The sequence below is a fragment of the Lontra canadensis genome, unplaced genomic scaffold, assembly GCF_010015895.1.
Source record: "Lontra canadensis isolate GAN:19392208 unplaced genomic scaffold, GSC_riverotter_1.0 scaffold1, whole genome shotgun sequence".
Classification (NCBI taxonomy): Eukaryota; Metazoa; Chordata; class Mammalia; order Carnivora; family Mustelidae; genus Lontra; species Lontra canadensis.
In genome coordinates, this window is record NW_022630995.1 from 75,526,741 (window position 1) to 75,553,969 (window position 27,229).

Consider the following 27,229-nt stretch of genomic DNA (forward strand, 5'->3'; position numbering starts at 1 on the left):
TTTACAATACAGCAGTATCTGGTGAGAGTTATGTGCCAGGAACTGTAACAGTTGTGCTAAATACACTGCTTTAATATTTACATAAACTTTTAGGTATTTTTTTTTAATAGGAGTTGTGACTTATTATTTGACACATTAAACACTGAAACATTGCTTTGTGAGCAATCAAGGCTAACAAAAGTCATTTGAAAAGTGGTTGTTCCAAGTTTTTATTGATTTGGGTCAAATAATGTCTCATATTATGTTTTCCATAATTTCTCTATGCTGTGGTGCCTGAGGTCCAAATGTATAAGCCAAGAAATACAATTATGAGTATGTTTCTGTCTGTTTGTTTCAGTGTGCTGGGATTGCGGGGTGTGGGTGCCGTGTGGTGCTTAAAATATTTAAACAATTTATGCATTCCCTGGGAACTGTCAATAGATTATATTTGGGGTTTCTTTGGACCGTGTCTACATTGCCAGTAGGAGTGTACAGTGTCCTGCAGCAATTCTTCCTAGGATTCCCACACAGCTGATCTGAAAGTTGGTCTTCATCATCCTCCTGATGTTTATTTATTTCTTCTTCCTCACAAGAAGCCACACCATTTAGAGTCAAATTTCGTGTGCCATCTGGAGCAGCTAGGTGACACTGAATATAGGAATTGAAAACTTGAGCTGCATGTTGGATAAAAATGTTTGTCATCTTGGATCCAAGTTAGGAGGACTCTAGCAATTTGCCATATATCTCCTTGTATACCATGTCATCTTTATCAAAACTTCTTCCAAAGCAGCACTTCACCTGAAGAATAAGTGAGGTGTGTGAGGCAGTTAACAAAGAAGAGAAGTTCATTTGGAATGACATTTAAAACATCTGGAGGGAATACATTTATGAAGTTGCCGATTAATGCTGGAGAATTCCACAACTTCCAAATCTTGTATTTCAATTTCATTGATAGTATTCAGTAATCCTTCAATAATCAATTTGTGATCTTACATGGGGAATAAAGGTCCATGAAGAGATGCTAACTGTGCACACCATTGCAGAGAATCTTGTGTTATAGCTGAAAAAAATCTTTGATTTTCCATGTACTGTGAGGTAAAGCTTTATAAGTCTATTGCCCAGAAGAGTCTTCTGCCTGGGCTCTGTTGGCTTTGCCAACACATTTGGGAGGATTCAAATATAGCTATATAGTGTCTGCCCAAATTTGGAGGAAAAGAGATCCAGCTAAATGCCTGATTGCCAAGTACAAGGTAACTGCCGAAATATTCAAGATGTCTGAGTATTGAGGTTGCTTCTCCCGATCAACTCCTGCAGAACTTCAGTAGTTAACATGTAGATGTGACAAAGGTCTTTTTCCTGAAATACTCTTCTGTAGTTGTCCTGGAATCCCATACTCAGTCCAGTGTTGCTCATGGTACTTGAACATGAGGATTCACTCAATAGTGCAATTAAAATAAAACAGCCGATAGTTTGCATAGTGGGATTGCCACTACTTATCCACTGGGCAACTTCAGGAAAAATGCTTTTTCAGTTAACTGATTTATCTAATGATCCTCATTTTATAATTAATGCCACTGCAGATAGAATTTGTTCTCAAATGTACTTTCGGAGGTTAGGCCTTTGCAAAGGCATAGGTTAAAAGAAATGTTCACAGTGACTTGATGCTACCTTTTTACAAAAGAATCCACTCTCAAACAACTGCTTCCAGCATGGCTGGGGCAGCTTAAAAGAGAACACAGCCCATTTTGCTTTCTGTTTTTTGTGTGTGTGTGTGTGTGTGTGTTTGTTTTTGTTTTTTAATCTAGTGACCTTGCTTTAGCATTACAAAGAGGTTAGTTTGTCTCAAAACAGACCTCAGACAAGTGGCAGCTAATCACCTATTATAATTTTCAAAAAATTTCCTCCCTCTCTTCAACTGTTAACTCCCAAAGCATGAAGTACGAAAATACGCTTGCAAACTGTTAATCTAGACTCTGATTTCCTAAACGACAGGAATATGTGCTGTGTACCCTGACATTGTCCATTACTGACCCAGAAAGGTCGGGCCATCAGAACAGTGGATGCGTTCTCCTGCTGAGAAGTGAATTTTAGAGCTATGCTGCAGCCATAATTTTCTTTCCTCAATGACGCACCATGCACTGCATTATGGGAGCGGGTGCAAGGGCTGGCCTATGACACTCACACCACCAACCTCACAGGCTAACAGAGGCTGTCCCAGCTGGCATTCTTGCGGTTTGTGCAGTCCTGATGACCTGCCTGGCTTCCCAACTCTGGGCCACAGATAATGGAGCTGCCTTGCTGGGGAGCATGAAACAGGTTGTCTTGCAGTACTGTGCCAGAAGAGGCCACGGTGGTTTGCTCAGTCAATGGCCAATGGCCCCTATGAACTGTTTTCATCCAATTCATTTCTAAGGAAATTGAAGCTTAGATAGATAAAATGATTTGCTCTGGGAACATGTTAAAACTTAAAATTGGGGCATCTTGGTGGCTCCGTGGGTTAACAGTCTGCTTTTGGCTCAGGTCATGATCCCAGAGTCCTGGGATCAAGACCCCTCCACCCTCATCGTGGAGTCTCTGATCAGCTGGGAGTGTGCTTCTCCCTCTGTCCCTCCCTCCCACTCATGTTCTCTCTCGGCTATCTCTGTCTCTCTCTTAAATAAATAATTAATTAATCTTTAGAAAAAACAAAAACAAAAACAAAAAAAACAAAAAAACCTTAAATACAAACCTGAGATATGCTTGACTCCAGCACCTGGATTCCTTGATTAATCTGTTTCTCAAATAACAGCCCACCTCACCTGAAGAGATTTTAAGATTTTCAAAACTTGCTTCAAATTCTTCTTTTATAATTAGCCCTGTTTTCCAAATGTGTAAGTCTGATTTCAGGTATAAAGATTAACAAAAGCACACATAATTGTTACTTGGATAAAAAATCCCTTATAACCTCATTCTTTCTGATGAGGCAATATGTAGCTTTTTTTTTTTAAACATTTATTTATTTATTTGAGACAGAGAGAGAGAGTGTGTGCATGAGGGGGCAGGGTCGGTAGAGGGAGGGGGAGAACCTCTGGCAGACTCCCACTGAGGCAGAGCCTGCCTCAGAGTTCAGTCTCTCCACTCCAAGATCAGGACCTGAACCTAAACCAAGAATGGGTTGCTCAACCAACCTAACCAGCCAGGTGCCTCTAGGCAACATGTAACTTTAAAGAAATTAAAATTATATTCTATATTCACATAGTATCTTATGGAAACCAAACTTAGAACCTAAGTTTCTTGCCTCAATTGCCTGTATTCTGGTTAATAACAGCAGTAACAAAGATACTACAAACACAGGTAAGTATAATAAAGCATATTACTTCATTTAACTAAAAAGTAATGATTGTATAAAATAGTGGGTGACCCATCTCAACTTTGACTTAGAAAGGTTCTTTACAGATTATGACATTAGGAGAGACATAGAAAAATGTTCCTGTGGCTCAGTGAAGTAACTTGACCTAGGCTACCTGTGTGGAGATACTACTCCTCTTCTCCACATACCCACCACAGATGGGTTTGAAGGTAAATGAAGCAACTGGCTACCCAGGCTGTACTTGGCCACACCAATGGCTGAGAGGATCAATATCTTAGCACACCTATAACCCGGCTGATAAAGAGCCAACATGCTTTTTGTATGGGTACATGGTTTACTAAAATATTAATATTCTTCTACTCCAGTTGGTAGTCTGTTTCCCAAATCCCCTGAGTGCCCCTCCTGCTAAACTGGTCTTTCCAATTCCAGATCTCTACATTGCTCTATCATGCAGAAACAAAAGGTAAATCCTAGGCAGTAGCATGCTTCCAGGACTGTTTCCTTGTTCATCCTCTGCCTATGACCCAGCATTGTGTCCTGACACACTGGTTAGACTATGAAGTGCTATAAAGATTTTTGATTATTTATTTTGAATTCCTGTTAGTCATTCTGATGTATTAAATGTTACATGAAGTTATTAGCTAACCATTTAATATCTCTTAGTAATATAATAATATAGTTATAAAATATGATGCATAAGATTTTTAAATCAATTATTACAGTAAAATTGCTACATGTACAGTCAGTGGCGGGAAGTATGTGTTGTTTCAAATTACAAGCTATAGAACTAGACAAATATAGTTTTGAATATTGCTTCTATACTTAGCTAAGTCTAAGGTGATGGAAGCCCTCTAAGATTCTATTGCTTCATTTATGAAATGGAGATAATCTTAAACACCCCTTTCTTCATCCCCAACAACTATGTTTCCTAGTGGATCCTACACCAGAAGTTTACTATGTGATACCTAACATTTTAAATCTGAATGGAATCTTATGCATCTCCCTTTATTTTTTATTTAAACTTTTTTTTTTCAGTATTTAAAATTCCTCTCAATGAAAGTACATTATAAGTGTCTCTCTGGAGAAAATCTAACTTTTAGTATTGCTTATAGAACATTTCAGAAGAAACTTTATGTTCTTTAAAAGCTCATGTTCCTCAGAATATGAGTTTGATGTATTTAGTGGACAAAGTACATATTTCATTCTCCTTTAAATTAAATCTTTTGTGCTAAATAAAGAGGGGGAGAAAATTATGTATGCTCAATTAGATATGGATAGTCTTCCACTGAAGTGTTTTTTGTGGATACTTATCATGAATGGTTATTCTGAATAATAGTAGGGCAAAACTAGTGATGATATTATCCAATGGGAAAATAATAAGCTAGATCAAATTTTACATTGTTATATTATGTCATACTATTTCTGTAAATTCCAGTAAAATATAATGTCATTATGTTCTTGATCTTTTCAGTATATTTAGGAAAAAAGGTTGATGTTCATGAAATGTGTCTTTTCAACATGTACCATTGAAAAGGACACAAAGCTTTTGTTACTAAGATGTTTCTGTTGTAAATATTATATGGTAAAAAATATAAACATTTGACATTTTTAAGGTATGACCTGATAAAATTGCTTACACACTAGAAGAAATGATTTAAATTTCAAAAAAGTATGTCTTCAATTAAAGAAAAATCCTAAGAAGGCAATAAATAGAGTAGAGATGGTAACTTAAATTGTACAGATAGAATTAAATTTGTAGAGAAATCATTAAAGGAAAACAAAAATAATAAAAACTGTAAAGAGAGTTTTTGAATCATTTTTTAAATGGACTTAAGACAAGTAAGCTTTAATGCAGTTTTAAATTCCTTATTTGAATTGGGTTAAATGAAGCCAAATAAATGTTGCAGTAATAGGGTAAAACTCCTTAGGAGTTTACTGGAAAGAAACTAGTTGTAATGATGGGTAAGTGATTGATATCAAAACTGATTCTATGTCTAGGATGCCTAGAGGTCATCAGGTTAAAGGAAACATGTTTTGGAAAAAGAAATCTGAGCTGAGGTCAAGAAGTAAGTGAGAACATGGGGAATGGATGTAGAGCTGCCTAGAACTTAGATTTGGGAATTACAGAATGGGAGATGGTGTTGAACAGGGAAAATGAAGTTGGATAAGTAATTGAACAGGAACACAAAAGTAAATGAAGTATCTCAAAAACATATTGATCAGTTTGATTTTAATTAAGAAAAAAAGAGATGCTATTCCAGTATCAGAGGAACACCATGAGCAAATTTGCTTTGTGGCGGAAGGAGGAGAATATATCAAGGGAAGTAAGACTGGAGGCTGCAGGACAAAATAGAAAGTAATTGTGGAATTTAGGTAGTTATAATGTCAAACTAAGCTGTAGTATTTGCTGTGGGCAGTAGAGAGGAATAGAGTTTGGAGAGAAACTTTAGAAAACAATGAATTGCACTTAGCTACTGCTTAGAAGAAGAGATCTAGGGGAAGGGAATGAAAAAAGATTCTTAAAAATCTAAGGTCCATTCCAAAAGAATGGCCTCTTTTCATTACTATCATTTGGGCCATTTATTTTAAAATGAGCTTAAAATGGCATCTCATCGTTGGCTTAATTTGCATTTTCTTGTTCTGACATTAATAGAACATCAAAGAACATAGAGATAGAACATTTTCCAAAATGTCTATCAGTTGTTTTTATTATTTCATAACATGAAATCCTCCCCTGTTTATCAGTGAATGTCTGGAGAGGGGAAAGGATGATCTAATCATATATTTAAAGATATCTATTTTTTATTTAATTACCTGGGACTGTTTTCCCAATACCATTATTCTAAATTTATATTTTCTTTTTTATCTAATTTTCCTTAGACAATCTAAGTAATCTTTAATTTCAGATTTTTAAAATCATATCTAACTGAAAAAAATCCCCCAAGTTTCAATTTATATTAACTATTTCATTCAAAAAATTAGAGAAATATATATTAAGCACCCATTATGTACCTGTAACTGTGTTGGGTCTTTAGAAAGACTTTTTTTTACTCCTAAATAAGAATTTATGCACAGAGTAACCCATATTTTTCCTATCATGGCAATATTAAAAATACTTTTGTCTTGACATTTAATGCATTTAATTAAAGTCATCACTACTTTTTCTAACCACTACTCCAGGCTCATGGAAAGCTAGTAGTAAAATAGCTTTTACTCAGTAACTTTAGTTACTCTACTAGAACTGTAGTTCATATTTAAACCATATGTTCTTATTTCAGTCTTTTAAATAGTTTCTGATGTTAATGACCAAACCTTCTGAAGCATAATGCTCAGTATCAGTGACATCAAGTTTTTTTTTTTTTTTTTTAGTTTAATGTATTTTAATAGCAAACTTACAGGAACAGCACAGAAGACAGACAACATTAAAAACATGTACTTGCATGTAGGACAACTCAGTTAGAAAAGTATAGCGAATGGATGGATCTACTGTATGATAAAAATGCTACAAACACCATTTAGTTGCCGTCAATAAGAAATTTACTTGTTTTAAAAAAATCCAAATGCTGGCATTGTCCAGAAAAATTTAACAGGTTTATTTATAATTGTTATAAAGTTGAACTGCTGAAACGTGTTCACTGAAACATTTTGACTTGCATTAATGCTTTATATGTCCCCGCATTTATATTAAAAATTCACACACAAATGAAAATGGAAAAACTGCCAATACCTGATTTCTGTCCCCTATTTTTCCACTTGCAATCATATACTTAGGTACCTTCTGACCCCATGGAAAAAAAATATCTAACATTCAGAACTACCAATAACAGGAAGAAGAGAATTTTTTTTTTTTTTTAAAGAATGAAATGTTTTCCATCATAGTGGATTCTTAAGCACGTTCTCCACGTATGCGGCGCGCTAGCTGGATGTCTTTTGGCATAATTGTGACACGTTTGGCATGGATAGCACACAGGTTGGTGTCTTCAAAGAGGCCCACCAGATAGGCCTCGCTTGCCTCCTGCAAAGCACCAATAGCCGCACTCTGGAAGCGCAGGTCTGTTTTGAAGTCCTGAGCAATTTCTCGCACCGGACGCTGGAAAGGAAGTTTGCGGATCAGAAGTTCAGTGGACTTCTGATAACGTCTAATTTCACGGAGTGCCACAGTACCAGGCCTGTAACGGTGAGGTTTCTTCACCCCTCCGGTAGAGGGCGCACTCTTGCGAGCGGCTTTTGTAGCCAGTTGTTTCCTTGGAGCTTTACCCCCGGTCGATTTGCGGGCAGTCGGCTTTGTACGAGCCATGGTACAGAAACCTCCTTACTTACCCCCCTTCTCCTTCGGCTGGAGCTCCGCGAGCGAGAGGCGGCGCTGGCGTTGGCGAGCGATGGCGGCGCGGCAGCGGCTGCGAACACAATTGAAAGTGACATCAAGTTGTGATTTATCTCCCTGTGAAACAGAAAAGGAAAAGAACTTTCAAGGAGTGCTGTGTATCTGAGAATTCTTTTGCCTTCTTAAATGTTTGACAAACTAATTGCTGGTAAGAGTCTTGATTAAAATATTCAAGTCAAATTGCTGTAGATATTTCTCTAATTTAGTAACGCTTAGGCTTTTTGGTTTTTGAGATTAACAATAACCAAAGAAAGACTCAGATTCAGCTAACTTAAATAAACAAAGGAAAGAGGATTTATATAAAGGATAGTGAAATACCTAAAGCTTAACATTCAGGTCTTAGCAAAGATGATAGCTCAGGGCAACACTGGGAATGCCAGCAGGAGTTCGGGCTGTCTCACTAAGGTAAAGCCTTAAAATAATGTGATTTAATAAATCTTCAGCCTCTGTATTATAGATTAATATTCACAGAAGTGCATATTATCTGAGTGTCAGGGGTAGGAGATATTTTGATTGAGCCAGTTTGCATTGTGTACTGCCTCTGCCTGTTGTCGTAGAGATTGGGATCTCTTCCTAGAAGAAGGGGTGATGAGAAGTCAAAAACAACAGAAATTTTTTTACATACCTTACCTGTCCAAAGTCTTAGGCAAGTACTTACTCACTCTTTTTTCTATATATACGATTCTTAAAATGTTCCTGTTTTACATAGTGTGCTCATAATTAAAAAATAATCTCATTCCATTTACAGTAGGAGAAAACCAAAAGTGATTTTTGGCTAATGCTTCCAAAGATGACACTTGTGTTCTCTGGGTTATGTTTGTTTTTTGGGTTGCTCTGTCATTATAGCATCTCAGTATTCTTTGATCTATGGACCAAATCAACCAAGACACTCTGTGGTTAATAGTGGACAAAAGCAAGAAAAAGGAAGTATACGTAAAAGAGTAAGCAATGCTGCAAATGATCATGGGAAGTAAACTTGTCGCTGATTTTTTTTTTTTAATTTCTATTTCATATATTTTTATCTTTGGCGAGAATATTCTCAGGTCACATTTAGCTTTTTACCTTGTCAGTAGAACTAAGTTTTCTATCCCTTGTTAATTGGAGTCTCTGTGGATCCTATTACATTTTCTTATTTAATATTTATTACTAGGCCTATTATTACGTGGAAACATTCCAGCGTACTACTTCAATTCTACCCATATTTCTGTAGCAAAATCTCTATTTCTCTTTGATTATCAGGTCAGTCATTCTAGTAAAATATGTAACCCTGTCTAGGAAAATTTAGAAGATATGCTTGTAGAAGTATCATTTTGGTGGATTAAAAATAAACAAATATGTATAATTTATATATAATTATACGTATATGTATAATTTATGTATATGTATATTTTATATATATATGTATAATTTACATATAATTATATAATATATAGTATATAATATATTTATATATATCTATATATATAGATATATAGATATAAAAAACACTATAGGCCATCACCCTACAGTGCAAGAAACAAGATTTCGAGATGTGATATTATGGGTAAGAGTAAGAAGTACCAAAACCTTCTTCTAACTTTATTTTCTGGATTCATCTATTCATAGATTTAGCATTCTGCTTAAGGAAAAGAGAGCAACATATATTTGTCATGGATTTAGATTATAAACATGATAATGCAGAAAAGCCAACTTAAGTTCATAAGGTATTGTCTCTCCTGGAACTATAGCTGAATCTGCATTAATTTTTTTTAATAAAACCAGTTATTTATGTTATTGGAGTAGTAGGATGATCAGTTTCAAAACATTGCTTATTTTATTTCAACTGGAGATAGTTCTTGTGGAAAAGAATGATAATTTTTGAAGAATTTAGTTAGTCCAAGGTTGGAGGTTCCTGAGCAAGCATGCTTATAGTCTGAAAATAAAATCCATATCTACAATAAGTTTTTGTCTGATAAAAGAAAAAAGAAATCTTTACCACAACCCCCAGCCATGAAAGCGTTCTAAGGTAAGAAACTTGAGGCCACCATGTAGCTGCTGTTCACCTGAAATGTGAAGACATATTGAGAAATAAAACAATTATTTTTGGTGGTAACTGCACATTCATAAGTGTCTATGGCTAGGTCACCTTATGAAGAGGAAAGTTACTTTTTAAAGTTCCTTCTTGGCACCACACACATTTTAATCATAAGCTCAGTCCACAAATTTTGGTCTCTTTTGGAAAGAAGATAGCTGATATTTAAAAAGTCTGTACACCTGATTATGAAAGTATTTTTCTACAGTAGGAACAAATGTGTTTTCATGTTCTGGGCCTACTCCTAGAGGTTCTACTACAGGGCTCTTCCAAAAAATTTCTTGAGATTAATTATTTACTGAAATAATTTGTTTTTTTATTTGATAATAACATACATTCATAAAAGTACATAAACCATCTGGGCACAGCTCAATGAATTTTCACAAACTGGGCACATCTGTACAAGCAGCACTGAGATCATAAAATAAAATATTTCACATACTTCCGAAGGCCCCAATATACTTTTTTTCTGGTTTCAATACTCACAAGAATACCGACCCTTCTGATTTTTATTACCATAGATTAATTTTGTTTGGTTTTGAACTTTCTATAATTAATGTCTTTTTTTTAACTTCGTTTTTTAAAGATTTTATTTAAAATCCAGTTAGTTAACATAGAGTATAAGATTAATTTCATGTGTACAGTGTAGTGATTCAACACTTCCATACATCACCCAGTGCTCATCACAGCAAGTGCATGCCTTAATTCTCTTTACCTAGTTTACCCATCCCTCTACCCACCTCCCCTCTGGTAACCATCAGTTTGTTCCTTATAGTTAAAAGTCTGTTTCTTGGTTTGCCTCCCTCTCTCCATGCCCGCTCATTTATTCATTTGTTTTGTTTCTTAAATTCCACATGTGAGTGAGATATATAGAAATGACCTTCTCTGACTTATCTTAATATACTACTCTCTAGCTCCATCCATGTTGTTGCAAATTGCAAGATTTCATTCTTTTATGGCTGAGTAATCCATTCCTCATTCTATGGGCCCTTGGGCTGTTTCTGTGATTTGGCTATTTTTGTTTTGTTCTGTGTGTGTGTGTGTGTGTGTGCACGCACATGTGCTCACATGCCTGGATTCTTTAGCTCAATATTATATTTGTGAGATTTATCTATATTGTGTTTAGTGACCAACAATTTAACCCTTTTCTCTTCAAATTATCCAACTAAACCATTACGCAATGCCCAGAAATCAACATGGTGTCTTGTTCCAGGCACCACTCATTTTAAACTTAGTAAATGTCCATTCAAAATTCTACTTCTTATGAGAATTTTCCTTTTCCACTTATGGTCTAGGCCACTCCTAAAACAGAAAGTCAAAGTTGTCTATTTCTGAGTAATGACAACTTACAGAATAGAACATGTATATCTTATTTTTTATATTTATAATTTTACATTTTTGTTCATACAGTTATTAGTTATCCCTTATAGTTTGAGTTTGATGACAGGGGTGGTCCTCTGATAGGAGATGGTGTACTGAGACTGTGATAAACCTATTCATATAACTCACTTGGTACCTTCAGAGAAGGAGTAAAGACTTTCATATATACATTGACACATAATGATGGAATACTTCTGGTCATACCCAAATGTATGGTTAGACAGATTGAAAAGCACTGAGAACATGATGGACTTGGGTGTCCCCAGTCAACATATTCAATTTTCCCCTGAAGGACCAAGTATTATTTTTATATTTTTTACTTGTTTGTTCTGTTTTTTTTGAAATTAGAATACTTAGGATTGTTAAAGATGAGCATTTTTTTAAAAAACCCAGATCTCAGGGTTAGCTGCTGTCATATTCTTATCAATGTGTCCTCCTTGATATTGTTCTGTCATCAACACTTCTATAAACATTAGATCGTTAGGTCATGAAGAAAGAGTGATAGAGCTGCTGACGCTATAGTCTTGACCAGCTCATTTGTTTTCTTTTTCTTTGAACTTTAGTAAACAGTGAAGGTTTTTCAAATAACAGTGTACATGGTAACAGTAGAACAACTTTTTTGGATGTGGGTTTAAGAAACAACACCACTTTCACTTTAGAGGAAAAATGCAAACATGCAGAGGTCTGCAGAATTCCCACACGTTAGATAAATGCCCTGTATGATCTACCTCCCTTAGTGTGGATTGAACTTGTGAATAGGAGATCACACTACTATTATTTGGCAAAAGGGTAGGCCTAACCTAATCAGGAGAGTCATTTAAAACTAGGGTCAAAAAGTAAAATGAAAAAAAAATTATAAAATAAAAATAGAGTACTTTCCCAGCTTAATGTAAAGAAGGATATCTGACAGATATTCATGTGCTGGCCTGAAGGAAAACAATATCCAGGTTGGGAAGCCATGTGGCAAAGCATTGTCAGTGGCCTCTGGATATTGTAACTGACTGACACCTAGCAAGAAAACAAGGACAGCAATCATACAGCTAGAAGAGATGACTTCTACTGAAAAACTGTGCTGTTCAGAAGATGACCATAAGATGACTTAAGATGAGAATCACAGAACAGTTTGGACTCTTTCATTTCAGCCTGGTAAGGTCCTAAGCAGGAGATCCAGAGAAGCTGTTCCTAGACTCCTCACTCATGGAAATTGTCAGATAATAAGTTTGTGTTTTTTTAAGCTTTTAGGTTTTTGTTATTTTGTCACACAACAACAGAAAACTAGAAAACATGCTCAAGACCATTGAGAGTTCTTACATTTTCAAGAAATATATTTTCCTTTATTTTTTAGGTATGTTTTTATTAGGGCATAATGGGAATTTGTTAATCCTGCGGTCACTATTAGTTATTTATAGTGAATAAATGTCCAGCTTGACATCAGACTGCCTGGGGCTGAATCCCACTCAGCTCCTTCTCAGCTGTGACAGGGGACATCTTACTTAATAGCCCTGTGATACTTTATTCTCAATTAAAATGTAAAAATATTAACTTTTTCATAAGGTTTATACTAAGAATTAACTGAGTATATTAAACATGCAAATGAATATTTGTTAGTGCTATTGTTGTTATTATAGCTTCAGGTTCTATGAACATGATATCAATAATATAGTGGAATAATATGACATCTTACAAGATGGTGAATCAAATAATGTTGCTGAAAACTCTATTATGGCACAGAACTAGAGGGCTGAAATGTCCCAGAAGCAGAATATCTCAGAGGCAGTTCCTGCCAGGTGAAAGCAACCTACTCTATTTAAATTTGTGTTCCACTGAAAATGTAATTGCTAGATCAATAAAAGCATAGTAGTTGCCAGGACATATATTTGCATGCTTTAATAAGTAGAATATATCTGGAGAGCAGGCACAGTTGGACTTATTAAATAAGTTCACAGTAATTGATTATTAAAGATTTATTAGTATTTTGCAATAATTAAAGTAGTTGAAAGAATAGGGATATGCTATGAATCACAGGATTGGCATCTTTCAAGTTTTTGAAGATTGATAAATCTAATTCCCTCAGGGATGGAAAATAATATTTTATTGTTTTTATTATTATGTGCATGAGTATATCCTTCCTGTCATAAATCGAGTAGACTCCAAAAGTTAAGTAGTCAATGTGGGAGTGCTACTATGTACCAAATATCCCATACTACTTTTATACTCAGGATTTGATAAAATGATCACATTGGATTCAGAAACTCACTGCAATTAATGTAAGACAAATTTTGTTAGAATTTAAATTATCACTTTCCACTTCACAGTACCCATTCTGTACAGTGAACTTCAATTAAAATCTGGTTTCCCAGGAATTAGTACCAGCCTGAAGCTTAGATCCAATTGCCATTAAAGCTTTCTTCTTATAAGTACATGAGATAATAGAGTCCCAGTTTGTTGGAGAAGGGTACAAGAAAGACTACAGGATGGCAAAGAGTATAGATATATATATATTTCTTTTTTTTCCATTCATGTTTTCTTAAGATATTCTTTTTTTAAATTCTCATTGTTTTGTTTATTTATTTGTCTTTTTCAAAGCATTTTTGACTCTTTATATTTGGTACATTTTCAGCTAATGAAATGTTAGAATCTAAAGATACTGTGACAGTGATTATTATGATACTCAAATTAGGCCTTTTTGATATTTGAGCACAAATCTGAAGGAGGTAAATGAGTAAACCGTATGGATAACTGTGAATAGAAATGTCTGCATAGAATAGACATCTTATGCAAAGTCCTGAGGCATGTTCCAAGGAACAGCAGCAAGACCAAGATGGCTTTAGTGGGTGAATAAGCAGAAATTATAAGAGATGAAATCAGAGATTAGGCTGCGTAAGGTTTTATAAACCTTCTTATAGCCTTGTACTTTTTTTTTTTTTTTCTGACGTTCAGGAGAAGCCAGACAATGGTTTTGAAAATAGGTTTGGCATAATCAAACATATTTTAATCGATCAAATGGACTGTTGTGTGTAGAATAGATTGTGGAGAGAAAGAGAATAAGAGGTTTTTGCCTGTAATCCAGCATTGAGAGAGCTAAGACTTTTTAATTTTTTGGATTAGCCACACAATCCAACTTAATTGAATATAAATGTAAGATGAACTTATTTAAAACGGTTTATATAGGGCCCCTATGTGGCTCATTTGGTTAAGCAACTGCCTTTGGCTCAGGTCATGATCCCGGAGTCCCAGAATCGAATCCCATATTGGGCTTCCAGCTCCACAGGGAGTCTGCTTCTCCCTCTGACCTTCTCCCCTCTCATGCTCTCTCTCACTGTCTCTCTCTCTCTCAAATAAATACATAAAACTTTTAATGAAAAAACAAAACAAATAACCTACATATATATTTTTATATATAGCTTTATATACCTATATTTTAATATATATATTTATAATTTATACATATATATTTAAAACTATATATATGTAAATGATTGTATAGAGTTTATTGAACAATGTCCTGGAGCAGCTCAAAGATTTAAAGAACTGATTATCTAAGACAAATACTGCGAAAGACAAAGATCAGGCAGTTTTGGAATCTCCAAAGAGACTCTGCAGCCAGAGTCTCCAAAATTCCTCTTTGTGGTATACTATGAATTCAGAACTTTATAATTCAGAGTGTCCACTCATGATTGAAGTTGTTGAAAGTGAAAAGCAGTGGTTTAGCTCGGGTCAGGAATACTCTCAAACCTATCACTGAGGACAGAAATGTGAGTGATCATTGTAAATATCTTAATTATATGACATTATGACTAGGTAAATAGAGTCTGCTTTAAGGAAGAAATAGAAATCATGGCAGGCAAGCCAAAACAAAATAATATATCATAATACCATACCATGTATATTATTATAATTATTAATTGTACAGATGAGAAATTTAACCACAAAGGTACTTCTACTTTTTCTGTTTTTTTAAAAATGCTTCTACTTTTGAATTGGTGCTTATAAAGTTATATGTAAATATAACATATATGAATCTTTTAACATAAGTTTTTTAAAGTAAAAATTAATTTACTTTTTAAAATCTGAATATTGACAAAAAATTCTTCACAGCTAACTTGTGGCTTGTTACTACTGTGTTTGCTCTTTTTTATTTTGGGAACACCAGGTTTTTTCGTTTGTTTGATATTTATCAATTGCTTTCATTATATTTTAATATTTTTTTATCATTCTGTCACTTTACAATTTTTTCTATGTGTTGCTATTTCTAAAGCTTTTTAAGTTTTATATTTTTACATACTGAAGCAATATTACAAAGACTCACATCTGTTTTTTATGGTCTCTGACAACATTGATTATATTATTAGCTGATATTTCTCATCACAGTTATATTCTGTGATGGTGAAATAAAGTGTAAATATTTGTTGGGTTATTTTTACATCCCATAATACATGCATATCAAACTTTAACACATGATCCATAAGACATATTTTTGTTTTTTCATACTTGAATAAAAAGATGTTTATCTGGTAATAGAGAACAATCATGATATCGAGATTCTCCAGCTCAATTATAGTCAGTATTAGTGCCAAAAGAATTCTAGTATGTATTCATAGATCAGTAGCTTGCTTTCCAGAAAACCTGCCTATAAACCCAACAGAACAGATTTTGGCTATTGACAGTTTCCTTAGCTAGTGCTATCAGTATTGGCTTATTATTAAATTATCTCAAATTGTCTTTATGGTCAGTTTTTATTTCTTTGGTCTCAGGATTGATAGAAGTTTAGTTTTCCTATTTATAGAATTTTTCTGGGAGGTAAAAAGATACATTTAGAGAATGGGTTTCAAAACCTTGCCCATAAGTTGTCTTTAGTTCTCTTATGGGCATTTTCCTTTTATGCCAGGAAAAGAAATTGAGATTTGTAAAATCTGTTCGATCTGTTGGTTGAATAGTATAGTAGACTTATATGTAGTAGTCTTACATGGCAAAACCACTGAATTAGCTTCCAGGAGCAATTATCATTTCTTCTCCCCAAGTACAAATATAAAAACATAGAAAAATATACTTTTCTAAAGTAGATGTATTTTAGGCATGAAGAAAGAAGACAAGTCAAGACTTGAGGAACGGGAGTCCCAAATAGTAAGGAAACAGACTGAGGTGAGCCCAGAATCCTATGACAATTTCCCTCAAGGTATTTGTCAATTAAATGTGGCATGGTGCTAAGTGGATAAAAAGTTGATCAGGAAGTAATACACAGCGATTGAGGAACTTAGTTGAGCTTTCAACAACCTCTTAGGACAAAGACAAACTTAGTGTTCATGATTACATTCAAGTGTTGGTTGCACTTGATTTTTGACAGTAAGAATGTACATTGACATGGTTCCAAATTTCTTTACTACCTTTTCCTCAAGGCATTATCCAATTCATACACATACAAGGAAGTAAGAAGCAATCAAGAAACAACAACTAAGATAGCACATGGGTCTAGTTAGATAAAAATTAGAGGTTAAACCAAGGAGACAAAATCTTATTAAAAATCCCAAGTTAAGCCCTAGAGGAACACAGTAGGAGCAAATACAAATAAGAAATAAACCAACTTTCAAAACAATTTTACTTCAGTCTGAAAAGAGATATATCCCTACTCTAATTGCTTGCCATAAGTAAAAACAAATATTCTCTGAAAGATGACAATTCAGTTAAGCTTCAAATTAACTATACAATTTAATATACACAGTGCTCAGCATAAAACAAAATGATTTTCAGGAATGGTAGGGGATGGGGCCAAATTTATAAAATATAAAAGAAAAAATAGACTTGCAGGTAACCCATTATTGGAATTATTAAAATACTTAATATGTGAAGAAAATGGGATCAAGGTATAATGTTCATGACTGAGCTTAAAAAAAAAAAGTCAAGTGATAATTCTAAAACTGGAAAAAAAATTATATAAAATTAAAAGCTAAAGGAAAAGCTTAACAACAAATTAGAAACAGCAAAAAAAGAGGATTATAGTATCAGTATATATGATGATAGACAATTTTTAGATGGAGACATGGATGTAAAATACAGAAAAGAAGAAGTTGACTATAAGAAACATAGTATTAACATTTGTTTGGAAACCCAGAAGGATAGAAGCAAGTATATGGGCAGTGGCAATATGAGAAAAGAAATTAGACCAAATTTTCTGAAAGTGATGAAAGACATTAAGTCACAGATTCAAAAGCTTTATAAACCCTAAGTGAAATGAATACAAAGAAAACATGTGTAAACATATCATAGAAAAATACAAAAAAAGGGAAACTAAGCAGCTGGCTTAAAAGAAAAAAAGAAAAAGACATATTTAACAGAACAACAGTAAGACTGAGAGGTATTAGTTCAACAGAAACATTCGAAGAAATAAATATCTTTAAAAAATAAGAGCTAAAGCTTCTAATGAATTTGCATTGTCTGGGAAATAATAGCTATACTGCTTTATATTTGACTGCTCTAATGCAAAGATTTTTGTTATAATTTCTAGGATTCTAAAGGAAGAATAAAATAATCCAATGAAAAGAGAAGAGAAAAGGACTGGTGCAAATAGCAAAACATTAGTAAGGTAGTAAATTCAAATTCAGACTTAAACATATCATTATTTACATTAAATGTAAAACAAGTGCTCAGCTACAATATAGTAGGAATAAACAAGTAACTATCAAAATGTATTTCACTAAACAAAGTCCAACTATATGTTGTTTACAAAATAATATATAAAAATATGAATACAGAAAGACTAAAAAGGGTAGAAAAAACATTGCATGCAAATATGAACCAAAAGGAAAGTGGTTTAGCTATCAGAGCAGTTTAAAATCAGAGCAGACAAAAAGCATTAATAAAGATAAACTAATGGTAAAATGATTAACCAAGGAAGAAGATATAATTAGTCTAAATTTTTATGTAACCAAAATATATCCTTTAAATTTATGAAGCAAAATCTGATAAAATTAGAGGAGAAATAGGTAAGTTAAAAATCATAATAGAAGTTTTAAATAAGCATTCTTTAAATCTTACAGACAGACATAAGTAGGTAAGGATATAGATTGGGGATTAGCAAACTACAACTATTGGTCATATCTGGCCAGTAGCTATTTTTGTATGACCCACAAGTTAAGAATGGTATTAATATTTTTAAAGGTTGGAATAAATCAAAAGAATAATATTTTATAAAAATGAAAATTATATGAATATCAAACAGCACCTTCTATAAAGTTTTATGGAACATAGTCATGGTCATTTATTTACATACCATCTATGCCAGCTTTCACACTACAATCACAGAATTGGTTAGTTATGACAGAAACCATGCATGGTACTCATCACTTCAAATGTTGGTGTGGAGTATTATCAATTTTAATGACAGAGTTATAATTAGATTTTTCTTCTTGGCTTTCAAAGCCTGACATTAAATGCATATTCTGTTTTCCCCAAATGTATAAAGGAAACTTCAAAAAATTTTATATTGAAATCTTATGGAATATGCCCATTGATTGGGGCACCTGGGTGGCTTAATTGTTAAGTGTCTGCCTTCAGCACAAGTCATGATCCCAGGGTCCTGGGATCGGGTCCCACATCGGGCTCCTTGCTCAGTGGAAAGCCTGCTTCTTCCTTTCCCACTCCCCCTGCTTGTGTCCCCTCTCTTTCTGTGTCTTTCTCTGTCAAATAAATAAATCTTAAAAAAAAAAAATTGTTTGAGAATATGCCCATTGATCATGGTGGAATCGAGCTAGAAAACAAAGTGCAAAGTGATAATTTTTTAAGTTTGTAAATTAAGCTATATGTTTCTAAAATCTTGAATCAAAGAAATAACAAGGGGTGCCTGGGTGGTTAAGTCAATTAAGCATCCAACTTAATGGGGGTTTCAAGCCTTATGTCAGGCTCTGTGCTCCGCATGGAGTCTGCCTGAGATTCTCTCTCTCTCTGCCTCTCCCCCTGCTTCCTCTCTCTCTTTCTCAAATAAACAAGTAAATAGAATTTAGAAAAAAAGAAAGAAAAAAAAAATAACAATCACAATTAGTAAATGTGGCTAAACTGTACTTAAGAAGAAATTTATATCCTTAAATATGTATAAGAAGAAAGTATAAAAACCCAATTTAAGCATCTCTCCAAATAAGTTAAAATACAAAAGATGCATAAAATAAAAAAAAAGAAGAAAGAAAATAATAAAGATAAATATACAATAGAGGGTAATTTCTACTAAAGTTTTTTTTTTAAAGATAGATAAAAAATGATAAACTCCTGACAAAAGTGATTAATATTAAAGAGGATAATCATTACAGATACTATAGTCATTAAAAATGATAGTGGATATTTTGAACATTTTTATAGTAATAAATCTGAAAATTTAGATAAAACTGTTAATTATTAGAAAAACAAGACTAACGAAGAAAAAAAATAGTACGGTTAATACAATACCTATTAAAGAAAGTGAAACTGTTAAAAAATCTTCTCATAAAGACAGCTCAAGGATCAAATAATTTCACTTACGATTTCAAACAAATATTAAGAAACAATAAGATCAGTTATACATAAACCCTACCATAAAAAAGAAAAGAAAACAACAACAACAAAAAGACAAAAGGAAATATTTTCTAATTCATTCTGTCATACTAGCATAATCTCTAGTAGCAAATGTGACATTAACAGAAAATATATTTCTGAGGCACCTGGGTGGCTCAGTGGGTTAAAGCCTCTGCTTTCCGCTCGGGTCATGATCCCAGCATCCTGGGATCGAGCCCTGCATCGGGCTCTCTGCTCAGTGGAGAGCCTGCTTCCCCCTCTCTCTCTGCCTGTCTCTCTGGCTGCTTGTGAGCTCTGTCAAATAAATAAATAAAATCTTTTAAAAAAAAAAAAAAGATATTTCTGTACACAGATTCACAAACACTTTTAAAAGGAACAAAGAAATCTGTTATATATAAAAAGATAATATACCATGTGAAAGTTTAATTTTGTCCAGAAATACTGTTTAATTATATACAATAGTGCAATTAATTACATTAATAGATTTTATTTTATTTTTTAAAAGATTTTATTTATTTGACAGACAGAGATCACAAGTAGGCAGAAAGAGAGAAGAGGAAGCAGGCTCCCTGCAGAGCAGACAGCCCGATGCGGGGCTCAATCTCAGGATCCTGGGATCATGACCGGAGCCAAAGGCAGAGGCTTTAACCCACTGAGCCACCGAGGCGCTCAGGGAAATTACTCTTAATAGTAATTTCCTATATTAATGTACTTTATAGTAGGGAACATTTTATTTGGGTAAAAAACGTTAATGAGAAAGATTGTTAAACTGTAGTACATTGAATTTAAAAATCTGTTCCTCAAAAAAACCCATTGAGTGATTATGTTAGCTACAAAATCAAAGAAAGCATTAATAATACATATAAAAGAAAGAAGATATAACAAGATTACATAAAGAATTCTATAAATAAATTGGGAAGAGAAAGATAACACTATCTCCTTCTCCCCACCATAGATTTATAAATACACAATGCCTAGTGCCCAATAAATTATATGCTTGGTTAAATGCCCAATAAGTCACAAATTATGCAAAAGTGTTTCAACCTCATTAATAATGAAATAAATATAAATTAAAACCAAAATGAGATATCACTATATACTCACAAGAATGACTACAATTTAATAAGACTGACAACACCAAATGTAGACAAGGTTAGAAACAAATGATGTCATATAATGCTAGTGGGAGAATAAATTAATACAATGGCTTTGGAAATCTTTTTGGCAATATCTACTTAAGCTGATCTTATAACTTAGCAGTTTTACTCCTAGTCTTACAAACAACACAATGCTTATAAAGGGGTACCAAAATTTATGTACAAGATTTTTCAAAGCAGCATTATTCATAATATTTAAAACTAGGAAAACCTGAAATGCCCATCAATGATAAAATGGAAAAAAATAAATAGGTGTATGTTTAATTAATAGAATATATTTCAGCAATTAAAATGAATTAAATTCTGATAAATTCAATAATAATAAATCTTACAAACATAACGGTTGTCAAAAATAATTTTTCTATGGAGGACTGTGATTGGGTGGGGTAGGTGGTAGTATAATAAGTATGAGGGGAAAGGAGGGTGGATTCTGGAAAGCTGGCATTTTTCTCTGTTTTATCCCTATTCGGTGATTACATAAATATATTCACTTAGTATATGTTCATTGAGCTGTATATTTAACATTGTTTCATTTTCTATATATATATTGTACTCAACTAAGAAAGTTCATTAAAAGTGGCCATGGAACACCATGCAAACTTTAAGATGAAATAAGGCACATTTTATGAAAGTCACCAAGAAATTTTGCTGATAATGACATACAAATATATAAAAAATCTATTTTGAATAAAAGAGAGTTTTGTATTTGCACATATAAATGTGAATAAATATAGTAGTAATTACTAAAAAGAGGCATAATAAAAATGTTAAGTCTATTTCTGAGGAATTGAGTGCAAATAAAGATGAAGGAAGAATATACTTTTTTGTGCTTTGAATTTATTTTAGGCTTTTGATTTTTAAAATATATCTAATCTTTTATGAAACTTTTAATTTATAACTTGTATATTGAAAAGGGACTGAGGGAGGCACCGGGGTGGCTCAGTCTGTTAAGCATCTGCCTTCTGCTCCAGTTGTGATCTCAGGGTCCTGGGATAAATCAAACCCCATGTTGGGATCCCTGCTCAGTGAGGAGTCAATTTTCCCTCCTCTCTCTCTCTTTCTCTCAAATAAGTAAATAAAATTTTAAAAAGAAAAAATAAATAAATAAAAGGAACTGGGGTAGATATTCAATAGAACCAAATAATTGCTTGTGAATTAAAGGGCTGAGAGTACTTAATATAAAGACAATTGTTAACTAGATTTATCTCTAAAAAGAAATAGTGGAAAGCATAATTGAATGCCCAGAGTAAGTTCTCAGTGGTACTGGATATTCACTGGTTATAAAATAATTATCATCAATGCATTTTGGGCTCATCTGATACCAGAGAAAAGAGACATTCTTGTTTGCCTTTTTTCAAAGCCACATCTAATAAGAGATGTGACTCTAATAAGAGATGTGACTTCCATTGTTTCTGCTGCAATTATTATAACCTTGAAAACTTATGTTCAACAGATGAAAATGGAAAAGATAGAGACTGCAACACTTTTAAAGCTATATTTTTTCTTACTAATATATCTTTAAGTGTCATTATTGAAATACATAGAAACAAAGTTCTCAACTTTTGCTACTTAGTTGCATCAAAAAGTCTAATACACAGGTTGATAAGCAAATAATGTTAAACCCAGAATTCCTGGTTGACTCCTTTAGATTTTAAATTTCAACTCTATTCCCATGGTTCTGACTATAAGAATTAAGGACACATTAAATTAATAAATTATATACTCTATTAAATTGTTATCACTTTAGTTCTTAAAACTTCATGTCTACTGAGCTATTTCAGGATTTAGTGTTCTTAATAATTTTTTAGAACATGTATTTTGGTCTAGGTGCTCTAAATTAAAGCAGTTCTTTTTAAATAAATGAAAAATATTTAATTAACTGATTACTATAATTAAATTTTATTCTACATAGTTACTTGAAATTCAAATTTGATTATACATTTGAATAAGTGAAATATCTTCAACTTATACCAAACACTTTATTTTCCTTTAGGTTAAAAGTAATATATATATATAATAAGGAAAGTTATTAAGATTTTAAAGCATGGGTTTCTTAAAGTAGTTGCCATTTGTCTCAGTATTTGAATTGGCTTACTTGGGATCAACTGGGTGGCTCTGGATTATTTTAAGGTTGCAATATAAAACAAATTTGAAAAGTTGTTGGTAATGTTCCCCATTACTAACTACAGATTATTTATTGCATCTAAAGTTTAAATCAAAATCTATTAACTGGCTACCTGTTTCTTTCATTAGAAAATTATTTAGTATCCGATATGCAATTTATTTGTAAAGGATCTTGTTAGAAAATATATTAAAATAATGTATATGTCAACATTTAACTATGGTTAAAATATGAATAGTAAACATGTTTTTTACAAAATTTTATTACAATGGACTTGGCTTTATTTACAAGATATGTAATGGAGTATTGCAGATTGATTCAAATGCTTTAACTGGTCATAGGAGAAAATTCACTATGTGAACTTTGCTTTATTGTAGATTTTTAATATCCATTGTCAAGTATGATATCAGAAATACATTAGGACAGAGAGTTTGAAGTAATTATGGATGAGTTTAAATAATTTTCTAACAAAAAAGTCAACCTGATCTTCCATTATGTAACTTTTTCTTTGTGCTTTTTTAAATTAGTGTTTAAATGAAATGGAAGTTTGGTCATAAAACTATTTAATCATTAAATATTAAAATATCTTAAGGATATTTAAATAAGATATGATTATTTAACAACAAAGAAGGCATATAAGAGTAAATATTTTCCTAATTCCTTTAATGTTAAACAGAATAGTAAACATAGAAGATAATAATAAAAATTCAAGTTAAACAAGTGATTATCTGCTATAAAATAGCAAACAATTTGATGCAATGCAGGCTTATAACTATGTGCTGTGTGATAGTTCTTAATTCACATTACTAAAAAGCTAGAATAGAGCTATTACATGAAACTCCATGTAATGCTGAATTAGTATCATACATGTTTTGTGGCAGTCCTATATTTTCTTGAATTTGGTTTATTATTTTTATGGGAGAAAACTGGCACACAAATTCTTAAATCCACTGGGGTTTTATAGTGTATATTTTAGAATTTTGAATAAACTTGCTATTATACTGAGTTATTTAAAAATATTAATAGGACAGCAGCAATTCAATATACTTAATATCTTCCATGTAAAATACTAAATGATTACAACATAACTTAATTTAAAAAAGATATGGGGACCACTTTTCCAAATGGTCATTATTGCTAACCTCAAATTTGAATTTCAGATTATTTAATCAAATTCAGGAACTATTGTCCCATTATAAATATGTTTGTTATATAAATATGCCCATGTATCTATATAATGTCCAAAAACAGTAGTAAAGTAGTAAATCTCTCAAGAACAAAATACATGTATAAAGATGAAAACTGCTCATTTAAGTAGAAATAATTCAATTATTATATAATCATAAGATAAAGAGGACCAGTTTTAAGTAATTAAAACTTGTATCTCCACATATAATCTGTAAGCATAGAGTACAAGGCAAGATTATAGTATGTGCATTAAGAGAAATATTTAAATTTAACTCTTTAATTACAATTGTACCTGCAAATCAGATTTACTGTTATATAACTGTTATAATATTTAATAACAGATAATTTAGTAAAAAACAATCACAATTATGAGTCATTTACAGATCCTGTATCAGTTATTTATTGCTGAGTGGCAAATTATTCCAAAATTTGACAGCTTAAAGCAAGTATTTATTTTCCCTACTGTGTGTGGACAAGGAATCTGGGTGTAGTTTAGCTGGGTACTTTTAGCTCAAGAGTTCTTATAATTTTGCAATCAAGCTATTGGCCAATGCTGCAGCCTTTGGAAGTTTGGCAGTAACCAAAGAACTGGCTTCCAAAGTCACTCACATGGCTGTTGGCATGTACTTGTTCCTTTGAGGGTTGTAGACTCAGGACCTCACTTATTTACTATGCTACCTGGGTCTCTATAGGTAGAGATCTCCTTGCAAAGGACAACTTATTTCTCCAGCATCAACAATCCAAGGGAGATTTAGAGCATTGCTGATGAAGTCTTAGACTATAAGTGAAGTTTTGTGGGGTGAGGTCTGGAGCCTATGACCAAGAAAGAATTCTTGAGACATCTTTGGTGCAAAATGGTGGTTTTTTAAAGCACAGAGAAAGGACCTGTGGGCAGAAAGAGCTGCTGCCTTGGGGCTGTGAGGAGTGGTCCATTACATACTTGCAAGTTGGGGAAGGGGTTAAGGATGGCATAAGTCTCTGAGGATTTTGGAAGCAAGGTTTCCAGGACCTTGAGGAGCTAGCTATTGTTGGGAAAAAGGTTATTCATTAATGGTAATAAAACCTTTGTCTTGAGACCCTTTAGCTGTATATCAGTGGGCCTTCTGCTTGGGAAGTCAGCCCTAGCTTGGAGGGTGTAGAGATAAAGTTTCCAAAGAAATTGTTTGTTGGGGGTAGTGGTGGGTCAGGCTAGGATTGCGCTTTGCCCTTAGCTAAGTGTTAAGGTGGAGGCAATTGAGTCCCTAGAGGAAGGTCACTCTGCCTGTTTTAAGGGCTTGTCAGTGGGTAAGGAAATTTAACTATTTTTCTTCTGCCTTTGTTTCCCACATCATTGCCAGTATGGAAGTCACAGTCTTTTTTAACTTAATCTTGGTAAATGACATAATGTTACATCTGTCATATTCTTTTCATTAGAAGTATGTCAGTAAGACCTGTGTACACTCAATGAGAAGGGATTACACCAAGACATGAATACCAGGAAGAAAGTAATATTGGGGACCTTCTTAGAGACTGCTGACTATAAACTTGCAATTTTCTCTCAATCTCTAGGATTTTAACTTTTTTTTTTTTTTTTTAGATGTTATATATATTGTACTTTTCTCTTGGCCTGAAATATCTGAATGTGTAATTTGGTGGCCTTCAAACAATAAGAGAAATTTAGGTGCAAAATTTTGGATGACATCAACTTCCCAAGAAATATCTTAAAAGTAGTCTTTATAATATTTCGTCGTATTCTGAGATTCTAAGATTTATACTTTTTAGCACTCTGTCCATTCAAATTATTGTTGTCTCAATACAGCTTTGAATTTGCCCATCCACCATTTCTTAAAATCATGTCCCTTTGGCCTCTCCTATTGTATTTTACCAGCTAAAATGACAAAACCTTTGCTTATCTTTTTCTAGACTTCAAGTCATATTTTGTTTTATGCAGAAGTATATGTAAATCCTTTAATTTAACTATCATTTTTGGCATACCAGTCTCATATTAGTGCAAATTCTTTCCAGATTCTGACATTAGGTACACTTTCAGGGGATAGTTTGTCTTGATGTAGTTTGACTTTTTTTTTTTTTTTTTTTTGTATATAATTAGTAAGTATTTTGGAGTGGTATTTCAGATAATGTTTTTAACAATAACTATTTATTCTTTGTAAAAATTATTTTCTCCATCAGAAAAGGAAAGAAAAATCAGTGTTTTGTGTGCATTTGTGCTTGTGTGGCATAGAAATCAGGAAATCTTGAATCCATTTGTAGGGGCCAAGGGTTGGCAGCCCAAGATGGGCCACAATGACATGCAGATTATGTTTAGCTAAAAATAGTCAAGGCTAGAAAAAGAAAGACACAGAAAGAAATTTTGACAGCTCCTCCTCCCCCAACAACTACCTTAAAGAATTTAAGAAACAAAACAAAAGAGCAAAGGAGGTTAAAAAAAAAAAAAAAAGACAGAGAGAAAGAGGCAAACCAAGAAACAGACTCTTAACTATAGAGAATAAACTGGTGTTTACCAGAGGGAAGGTGGTGAAGGGATGGTTTAAAAGGTGATGGGAATTAAGGAGTGCATGTGTTAGTGGTAAGTATTGGGTGATCTGTGGAAGTATTGAGTCATTACCTGAAACTAATATTATACAGTATGTTAACTGGAATTTAAATAAAAACTTAAAAAAATTTAAAAACTCTTTTACAGTTGTCTTCTCTATCTCTGGTTAATGTCCTTTGGTTCATAGACATTTTTAATTCTGATAGAATTCTACTTTTTTTTTTCTTTTTCTACTCATGCTTTGGTATAATATATAAGACCCTATTGTGAAATATTTGTTCCTGAAGACACTTTTACAAAAAAAAAAAAAGAGAGAATTTATTTATTTATTTTTGAGAGAGAGAATGATTGCTTGGGGGGAGGGGCAGAGGGAGAGAGAGAGAAAGAAAATCTTAAGAAGTATCCATGCTCAGTGTGCAGCCCTATGTGGGACTTGATCTCACAACCCTGAGATCATGACCTCAGCTAAAATCAAGATTCTGAAACTTTGAATGAGTCACCCAGGTGTTCTTATGAAATAAAAATTTA

The 27,229-nt window shown here is 33.2% G+C and overlaps 1 protein-coding gene and 1 pseudogene across 1 annotated transcript; both read right to left on the reverse strand.

The window, feature by feature from the left end:
* Nucleotides 1-234: 234 nt before the first annotated feature.
* On the reverse strand, nucleotides 235-3,640 carry LOC116865823 (annotated as a pseudogene).
* Nucleotides 3,641-6,900: 3,260 nt separating this feature from the next.
* LOC116867807 (histone H3.3A-like) lies at nucleotides 6,901-7,724 on the reverse strand. The gene has a single exon (XM_032857643.1). It carries the CDS (start codon nucleotides 7,623-7,625, stop codon nucleotides 7,215-7,217), a length of 411 nt encoding a protein of 136 aa, XP_032713534.1. The 5' UTR covers nucleotides 7,626-7,724; the 3' UTR covers nucleotides 6,901-7,214.
* Between the last annotated feature and the right edge of the window lie 19,505 nt (nucleotides 7,725-27,229).